General features: G+C 37.2%; 1 protein-coding gene across 3 annotated transcripts in view; it reads left to right on the plus strand.

Moving 5' to 3' along the window:
• Positions 1 to 972: 972 nt before the first annotated feature.
• LOC102603942 (uncharacterized) overlaps positions 973 to 9,541 on the plus strand; it is a 22,449-nt gene continuing 13,880 nt past the window's right edge. For 2 of the 3 annotated variants that reach the window (XM_015304500.1, XM_015304501.1), the window contains exons 1-12: positions 973 to 1,424; positions 2,339 to 2,498; positions 3,525 to 3,617; positions 3,697 to 3,811; positions 3,928 to 4,096; positions 4,225 to 4,399; positions 4,578 to 4,703; positions 4,861 to 5,376; positions 5,545 to 6,156; positions 6,263 to 6,331; positions 6,859 to 6,975; positions 7,062 to 7,307. In XM_015304500.1, the coding sequence (XP_015159986.1) occupies positions 1,210 to 1,424; positions 2,339 to 2,498; positions 3,525 to 3,617; positions 3,697 to 3,811; positions 3,928 to 4,096; positions 4,225 to 4,399; positions 4,578 to 4,703; positions 4,861 to 5,376; positions 5,545 to 6,156; positions 6,263 to 6,331; positions 6,859 to 6,975; positions 7,062 to 7,307 (2,613 nt within the window). In that variant the 5' untranslated portion in view covers positions 973 to 1,209. The remainder of the gene's footprint in view (positions 1,425 to 2,338; positions 2,499 to 3,524; positions 3,618 to 3,696; positions 3,812 to 3,927; positions 4,097 to 4,224; positions 4,400 to 4,577; positions 4,704 to 4,860; positions 5,377 to 5,544; positions 6,157 to 6,262; positions 6,332 to 6,858; positions 6,976 to 7,061; positions 7,308 to 9,541) is intronic. The other variant, XM_006365534.2, reaches the window with a different exon arrangement.

Raw genomic sequence — 9,541 nt, forward strand, 5'->3', positions numbered from 1 at the left:
TTTACCCAAATCAACTTTATTTTCCCCACCACCACCAAAGCCACCACCCTCTCCGAGATCTCCTTCACCACCACCGCCGAAACCACCACCTCTCCCACTACTCTACCTCCTCCAAGTCAGCAGCCCTATCAAGAGTCAACTTCTTTGCGCTCATTGTTGATGTTTCAGTGTCATATTTCATCCAATCTTTCCGAACATGATGTTATGTGGTTTATTTATTGCTGGATTCATAATCTTTGTTTCCCTCTGTCATCTGATTGGCTTCTTTTCCAACATTGCAGGTATGCAATTGTTCGGGACATGACTGCTGCTGGTCTTGGTCTGAATAAATTCTTCTATGCTGGACTTGTAGCAGCTCAAAAGAATAAGGAACCTGTATGATGTAGCTTCCAAGGTGAGCAACAAGTGTGTCCATGTGCTTTAACTAGTTTTCCATTTTTATTATATTTTGACTTATTTGATTTTGTTTTTGTCACACATCACTTCCTTACATAACTTTTGAAGAATTTTGAGGAAATTAAGTTGCTTAGGATCGATTTGCCTAGTGGGGAATTGGGTATTGATGAGGGTGCTTTGCTCAAATGGAGAGGTGGTGGTTTCGGCGGTGGTGGTGAAGGAGATCTCGGAGAGGGTGGTGGCTTTTGGTGGTGGTGGTGAGGAAAATAAAGTTGATTTAAGTAAAAGAAATGGGTTATATTATTAAGTGGGTCGGGTCGGGTTAAAATTAGATAATTTAAGTAAAATTGGATAATTTTAATTGATTTGGGGGTTTCCATCCAAGGAGGGGTATATTTGTTAAGTTTATTGACGGCAGGGGTAAAAATAACTTGTTTTTAACGGCAGGGGTAAAATCAACTAATAAAACAAAATTGAGGGGTAATTTTGACCCTTTTCCCAAAATTATATACATTTGCCCCTTTTTTGTCTTTCTCTAAAAAGTCCAGAGGTGAAAAAGGAGCTTTTCTAATTTATTACTATGTACTTCAGTAATTTATAATAATTCTGCGCGGCTTTGAATACACTTCGTAACAGTAGCCGGAACAAATCTTCCGGTAGAGGAAAATTCCGGCGAGTGCTATACAACTTACAGAAGCATACGTTTCTCCGGCAACACTCGCTTCTTCAAATTCATTGCTTTTCACAAGCATATGATAAAGCACAGCAAGTTGAAGCTCAGAGAAAACTAGGGTTCCACTTTTGCCTTCAGCAATGGTGGGAATGATGTCTCCGATTTCCAGAGAAAGGATAACGAGTTTACTCAATGCTGCCAAGTTCGCTTCCGACGTTCCATCGAAGCTTCATAGCTTGCGCCGGCTCAAAGATGAGCTCTCTGGCGCTGGCGGTCCTTTGCTCAAAGAATTCCTCCCTACTCTCATCGACCTCGTTTCCGATCGGTTTAGTCCAGTTCGTAAATTAACCATTCAGTACGTTTCCATTACTCGCTGTCTTTCTCTGCAATTGAATACATGTAATTCTGATTTGTTGTCCATTTTACAGTCCTGCAACTATTAGATTATGCGAATAATTAGAAAACTGCAAGTTATTGAATAAATGAGCGCAAATAGAGTGAGGATTTATATGCAAACCAAAGCTAGCTTGGGTAGTCCATGGAGATTGGAGCAATTGTTGAGTATGTGAAAAACATATGACCCTGTTGATTCTTTTTTTTTTTGAAAATCAAACCCTTTTGATTATAAAATGTGAAAACCTAGAAATATGCCACTGTGGAATGCTCCAATAAAAGCTTTATTACTTGATGAAAAAGAAGAAGCTCCAATAAAAGCAATCGAAGTGGAAATGTTTTACTTTGGTGCTAGGGGATTCAAATGAAGGTGCCATTCTTTAGCTGTTAGTTATTGAGGCAAAGCAACACTCAGTGGAATGCTCTATTGTCTTTTACTTGCTGCATCGGAATTTTGATAAATTTCAAGTCAGAGTAACTTGTAGCATTGGTGGCTTACCTACTGTAGAATTTTAAATTAAATTTTGGTTATTGGTCATGTCTGTTAAGCCTTTCAAGACATCAAGAGATGTCCTTTACACTGCCAGCATAATTGTTTCATGAGCTTACCTATATCTCATATAAACACTCTTCCATAGCATGAAATTTCCGTACCAATTTGGTCCTTATATTTCAACTGAACGCCTTTTCATTCTATACGTGGCATGCTCTCTTGGATGCTGTCTTACCCATTACAGTTTCAGAACTGAATACTGAAATCATCTGCCCTACAAGCATAAGCAGGCTTCTATCTTTAAAGCATGTTTTTGCAATCCACTAGATTTCTCAACTCCATATCATGAGGAGGAAAATTAAAAAGATGCGTTATTTGTTCAGGATGGTTGGTTGTATTGGATTCGAACATGGAGAATTGTTACCTGATATCATACCTGTGTTGATCTCTGCCTTGAAGGATGATACCCCAGCTGTTGCTCGACAAGCAATCACTTGTGGAATTGGTATATTTCGGTGTACTCTAGTCAAAGTTGCAATCCAGGTAGTTGACTATTTTGGATATGAAATCTGAACATCAAATATGAGTCATTTTCTTTTGACCAGGTTTCAGATCGTTAGAGATCAATTATCTGCAACTTTAGCTTATTGGATCTGCCATTATCATGCTCACATAAGCAATTTATTGTGTACTTCCACAGTTACATCTCTAACCAAAGAACTTGATTGTTAATTGTCTGCCTTTCTGTTGGAATAACAATGGGATCTAACCTTCCGTCCTGGAATTCAAATATGCCATGATTGCTATTACTCACTGTCACAATAGAATGACATGGTTTGATGTACAAAGGTCAAGCTGTCAAATTTACGCATTTATCAATCCACTGACTTTTTCAGGAATAAAATTTGTATATTCAAGGAGTACTGGATATTATACTTCAGAATCTATCAAAAAAGAACCTTGATAATATACTATAGATCTCACTTTATACAAATTAGAAATATTAAGTTGTAATACTTACCCTTTCAAAAAAATATAAGTTATATAAAAGAAATTTAGTCGACCAAAAGCTGTTGATTTATGATAGTAATAATGTCAAAAATAAAATTTGGGGAGTACATCATGCGTTAAAATTTGTAATAAAGCAGCAGGCTACTTTATGATCATTACGGCATTACCTTGACTAAAAATGCAGTTTTGAGACATTGTGATCACATATGCTTTTATTTTTGTATAAATCGAACTTAGTTCCGTCCACTATTTTTCTTCCTTTTCATTTATAAAATATCTTATCCATATAAATATCATATAACATTCATCTTTATAGTAAAATTATCTATGAATAGTTTTTTCAATTGCAAACTGCATCATGAGAATGAAAACCATTTCCCAATGTTCTTCCAATGAGTATTGCTGTTATATCATTACTGCATACTTCATTACATTTTTGATGATTTGATATTTTTTTGTTAATTGGAGTAGTAAAAATGCATATTTTCTCTAGTCTCATATCCTGTACTTTGCACACTGATATATTCTTGAACTTTTGAATCGCTATCTCAATAATAGGGCTTGTTTTCAAGTCAATTGGATGGTTCTCTTGAATCAGCATGGGCCTTGATGCTGAAGTTTAGGGAGGAGATATACACAATGGCATTTCAGGTATGTAGTTTTGTTGAAACCATTTCATACATTCATCTTCCTTCTCTTTGGGATCTAACTCTCCAAACACGACGATAAGCCTGCAAGTGATGGAAGAAAATTGCTTGCGCTGAAGTTTGTGGAATCTGTAGTGCTACTTTACACACCTGATCCTAGTGTCGGTTCGGAGCCACCACCTGCTTTGGACATTAAAGGTATTAAATGCTTTTTGAAAGTGAAGTGAGTAAATAACTTGTGATATCTTCTAAAGTAAGTTGTTTGTGCTTTATGATTGTTGTTTATCCAAATTGGTATCTTATTATTTTTTTAGGGAAGTTTGAACAATTCAATGTATCGTGGCTTCGCGGAGGTCATCCAGTTCTAGATATTGGGGATTTGTCTGGTAAAGCAAGCCAAGGTTTGGGTTTATTGCTTGATCAGCTTAGATCTCCTGCAGTGAAGTCAATTACTAACTTGATGATCATTGTGGTGATTAAATGGTGATGATCTATCTTTCTTTCTTAATGGGCTTGCATTGTGGAGACCCATTATTTTTTATACTACAACTTCTATATAATTTGTTGCTTTTACCTTTTCTGATGAAGTATCTTGTTCCGTTTATCCACAGTCTTTCAGAAATTGCGACTAAAAGGCCAGCTTTTTACGGTCGTATTCTGCCAGTTCTACTTAGCCTGAGTCCTTCAAGCTCCGACAGCAATAAGATGCATGTTTCTGGGGTATACCGTGCTTTGAAGATAGCCTTCATTTCTTGCTTGCATTGTACACACCCAGGAGCTGCACCGGTAATTAGTTTCATTTTTCCTAATTAGAATCCAATATGCTTTCTGTACTTATTTTGATTGGCCAAATAGTATGGCGCTTGCTGGGTTTGATCATAATGACTCTGCATCACAGAAATGTTCCGTTGGCTCAAACCTTGAATATGAACTTTTTTCTTTTTCTTTTTTTTGGGTTTTGAAGTGGCGGGATCGACTAGAAGGTGCACTCCGAGAAAAGAGAGCAGGAGTTCAGGCAGAACCAATTGTAAGCCAAGATTCCCAGAATAATGGGGACACAGAGTTGAAGGATGTTTCATCGATCTTAGAGGTTCCTGCTTTTTCAGTTTCCCTCTTGATTTATTATCAATGGAAAGCAATGCATCATACTAGCAGATGCTTTTAAGCTCGTAGTCCTCAAAGATTAGTTTGTTATTTAGTGGAAGCTTTGAAGTTCATAGTCCTCAAAATTGCTTAATTTCTTTTAGGATTCAAAACCTTCAATTAAATCATCTGCTGGGACAAAGAGATCAGGGGTGGAGCACAATGCTGAACTGATAGATGATAATCTCTCTAAGAAGCGCATGCGATCGGCGCCTATTGTCTCCAAGGCACCAAAGCAAGAGCCAAGTGGGAACCAGGAGAGAGTTTCAGCTGGGGGTTCCACAACAACCAGATCTGATGGAGATAATGTTAATTTGCAACCACTTGTTGCAATGTTTGGTACATTAGTTGCCCAGGGTGAAAAGGCTGCAGCGTCTTTAGATATTTTAATTTCTAGCATATCAGCTGACTTGCTAGCTGATGTTGTGATGGCTAATATGAGAAATCTACCTTCAAATCAGCCAAAAATTGTTGATGATGAAGAGCCACCTCTGAAGCCAGAGATCGAATCTGATTTTAGACGATTATCATTACTGTTGACAGACACTATTTCCCAGTCCAGTATGTTAGCAGAAAAAGATGAGAGAGCTGATCAAAGTTTGGTCTCGATCGAGCCAGAGGTCTACAATGCATTTTCTAATTCCTCAATATATTTTCCTTATCTTTTCCACTTTCTAGGGAGCACATAAGTAAAAGCCCTTGTCGGACGTTCTAATTGGTTTATGTAGCTCTCTGCTTAAGCTCTTAATTTTGTTACTCATGGGCTTTTTTTTTAAACATGTTTTCAGCTGCAAAAAATTAAAGGGGGAGAAGAGCACCTCGATCCTGTCACTACTAATGTTACATCTGATGCCCTAAATTGTGCAAGCGAAGAAGCACCAGAATATGTAACTGAGCCTCTTTCTTCTACAAAGAGTACCCCTCTACTAATCGAAAATGATGTCTCATCCTTGCAATGTGATGTCGCTGACATTGAGAAAACTGAGGATTCCATACCTGGTCTAGATTCTGTAGCTCTCAAAGATGAAGCATCAGAGCTTGTAGCTGTTTCAGCTGGTCCAACTGAAGTTGAAGATGGTACTCAAGATCAAGGGTCTAGTGTAGTTAGGTCATCTTTGGAAGTAGTTCCATCAAATTCAACTGATAGGTCGGAGGAGCTTAGTCCAAAAGCAGCTGTAACTGATGTAACCAGCATGAACTCATCAACAGCTACTTCTATTGGGCTTTCTCCGCAGTTGCTTCTACCCAAAATATCTGCTCCAGTCATCAACCTCTCTGAAGAAGAGAAGGACAATTTACAGAAGTCAGCTTTCACTCGTGTCATTGATGCTTACAAGCAAATCGCAATTGCTGGAGGTTCTCAAGTCCGGTTTTCTCTTCTTGCCTATTTAGGTGTTGAGGTATTTGCTCAGGGATTATTACCAATGCCTGTATATATATTATGAATGCAAAAGACATATTTTAACTGTACTATAATTTTCTTTTCTTTTCTTTTCTAAACTGCAGTTTCCTTCAGAGCTAAACCCTTGGAAATTTCTACAAACACATATATTGTCCGATTATATGAATCATGAGGTAATTGACTATCATGTTATTATTTTTTGATAAGGAATATCCTGTTATTTGCTTTGCATGGTATAGTGTTAATTAGTAAAATTAATGAGGGAGTCAATAGAAAGTTGAAAAGCATGGTGAAATGCTCTAGAGATTAATGACTTTATTATAAGTTGGAGTTTCTAGGTGCAATCATGCAGGAGAATGAGATATAATAGATGCAGATGTAACATAGATCTAAACTATGACGATTGAGATGAAGGAATATGAGTGTTATACGACAGAAAGCCACCTAATATAGCATGTGGATTGTTGTCTCAGTACATGTCTGTCTCTAGGCATAGCATGTTGATTGTTGTCTTCTGCCTAACCTTCTAATTATCTCTCTTTTGTGGATCCTCTTCTGATATTTCATGGCAAAAATATCTCAGCAGCATAAGTAGACAGTAATTGTAGTATTTTTCTTAGTTCAGTTCTGTACCTTTTGATTAAGTCATATTTATACCTTTTAATTGTGTTAGTGTTGACTAATCATTGGATGTCTTTAGGGGCACGAGTTGACATTGCGTGTCCTCTACAGGTTGTATGGGCATGCAGAAGAAGACCAGGATTTCTTTTCTTCAACAGCTGCAGCATCCGTATATGAAACATTTCTACTTACAGTGGTATGTATATGTTCCTCCTTCCTGGTGCACTTTTTTTGGATTAGGTAAATGCTTTGCATTCTTTTGATTTCCTGTATATTTTGTAGGCAGAAACACTTAGAGATTCTTTTCCAGCTTCTGACAAATCTCTAAGTAGATTGCTTGGTGAAGCTCCTCACTTACCAAATTCTACTCTCAAGTTGTTAGAGAGCTTCTGTTGTCCTGGTAGTTGTGAAAAGGATGAGAAGGAGTTGCATAGTGGAGATCGAGTCACTCAAGGCCTCAGTACTGTGTGGAACCTGATTATGCTGAGACCTCTAATGAGAGATGCTTGTCTCAAAATTGCTTTACAGGTTTGCTGTCAGTGTACTGTGTGTGATCTGCATCTTTTATTTGACAAAAGTCATACTCCTTTCTTTCCAATACTGTGACGTAGATTGTCTGGACACGAAGAGGTCATTTGGTAGGGTGTATAAGAATAGTACTGAATAAGGTGTATTAGTAGGGTTGGGATTAGTAATGCGGACATTATTTTTCATAGACTATTTGATTTGTCGTATTAAATGAATAGGATGCATTAGAATAGGTTGTTTGGTAGGGTGTATAAGAATAGTACTGAATAAGGTGTATTAGTAGGGTTGGGATTAGTAATGCGGACATTATTTTTCATAGACTATTTGATTTGTCGTATTAAATGAATAGGATGCATTAGAATAGGTTGTTTGGTAGGGTGTATAAGAATAGTACTGAATAAGGTGTATTAGGAGGGTTGGGATTAGTAATTGGTGACATTATTTTTCATAGACTATTTGATTTGTTGTATTAAATGAATAGTGTGTATTTGAATAGGAATAGTACCCCGTATTGTTAATGCCATCTTTTACTATGTATGTATAAGAATAATACGGAATAGGGTGTAAAACTAGCACATAAGTTGAAAACACTACCAAACAAGGGATTAAATAATACCAAAGCTAATACATGTACCATTTTCTCTAATACTTCCTACCAAACGACCCCAAAGTTTTAAGGAAGAAAGTAAGACTTTTGAAACTTATGGTCTTAAACATGCCATAACATTTTTGTGATTATATAAACTTCATTAAGGGTAAAATGGGAAATTCAAAGGTAATTGTTTTCAAATATAGAAATGTGTCATTGTTTTTGGGATGGACTAATCTGGAATGGAGGGAGTACCTGTCCTGCTCTGAAATGCTGCATATCTGCAACTTCTCCTATATTGCTTGGTCAACCATCAGAACAGAGAATCAATTAGTTGTTGATAGGTTAAAAGAATATAACTCTTGAGATTTACAGAGCTGAGACAATACAATTTTGCAGTTTGGCACTTTGTGTGATCTGCTATTTGTCAAAGAAGACACTCCCCCTTCTGATTAGCGGGTCTTTCGTGTAGGCATAGACAAACATAAACTGTGCAATTTAGATTGCTTTCTTGCCTGTGCAACTACTTCCTTCAATGTGGTGAGGAACATGAATTTTCTTTTACAAGTTGGGTGAGCAGGTTCAGTTATATTGATAGCATAACTCCTTCATGATCAGCATTTTGATAGTCCTTGAAGGAAGTGCTAGTTTAAACTAGGATCTTCTGTCACTGGGAAGAATTTGAAATTAGTTCTTTCTTTTCTGCATTGTTGACATGATCATCAATCAAAATTTTTTCTCTTTCCATTTTTATGGTCTCTCAAAAGATTCTCCGCCGTCAAACTCACTCCTTTTGATGGGAGTAACACACACACACACACACACAAGTAACTGAATTCAGTTGAGGCCTTTGTACAATGATGAAGAAGGTGCATCCAAATTGTCTAAACGAGTGTGAATATTGGTTTTACTGTGAATTAGTCAAGCTTTAATTATTTATACCTTAAGTTAGGGAGGTGGTAATAGGAGAAAATAAGTAAGCTGGCAAAACAGTGAAATAGGGTAAAGACTCGAACCTAGTTTTTTTTTTTTTTTTGAAACTGGTAAGGTTGTATTCTTCAGCATTAAGGGCATGCTGGCCACCACCAAAAAGTGTCAATTACAAACTTCCTATCAAATCTACAATCTGGTCTGTATCTACTATACACAACTGTTTACACCAAAAAAGTAGAGATACTATACAATTCCATTTGACCTTGTGTATGGAATTAGATCTATTGTCGAAACATCTACTGTTCCTTTCCTTCCAAACTGACCACCATATACATGATGGTATTAACCTCCACCATCTCTTCTGGCTCTTGGTACCTCCTCTCCTTACCCAGCTCTTCAACACGTTTGATGTACGTTCTGGCATTGTCCAATTCAGATTTGAGATGCTAAGGAACAAATTCCAGATTTGAGCAGTGTAATTACAGTGCAAGAAGAGGTGGCTGTTAGTTTCACTTGTCAAATTGCATAAAAAACACCTAGGGACCAGCTGTCTACCCTTCTTCTGAAGTACTTCTTGTGTTAAACAAGCTCTCTTTATCACTAGCCAATGAAGCATTTCACTTTTGTAGGAATATCCCCCTTCCAAAAATAGTTCCAGAAGTGTGTTGGTCTCCCTGCCATCACCTGGAGACCTCTTCTGTAAGCACTGTTG

Source organism: Solanum tuberosum, unplaced genomic scaffold, assembly GCF_000226075.1.
Source record: "Solanum tuberosum cultivar DM 1-3 516 R44 unplaced genomic scaffold, SolTub_3.0 scf00557, whole genome shotgun sequence".
Lineage (NCBI taxonomy): Eukaryota > Viridiplantae > Streptophyta > Magnoliopsida > Solanales > Solanaceae > Solanum > Solanum tuberosum.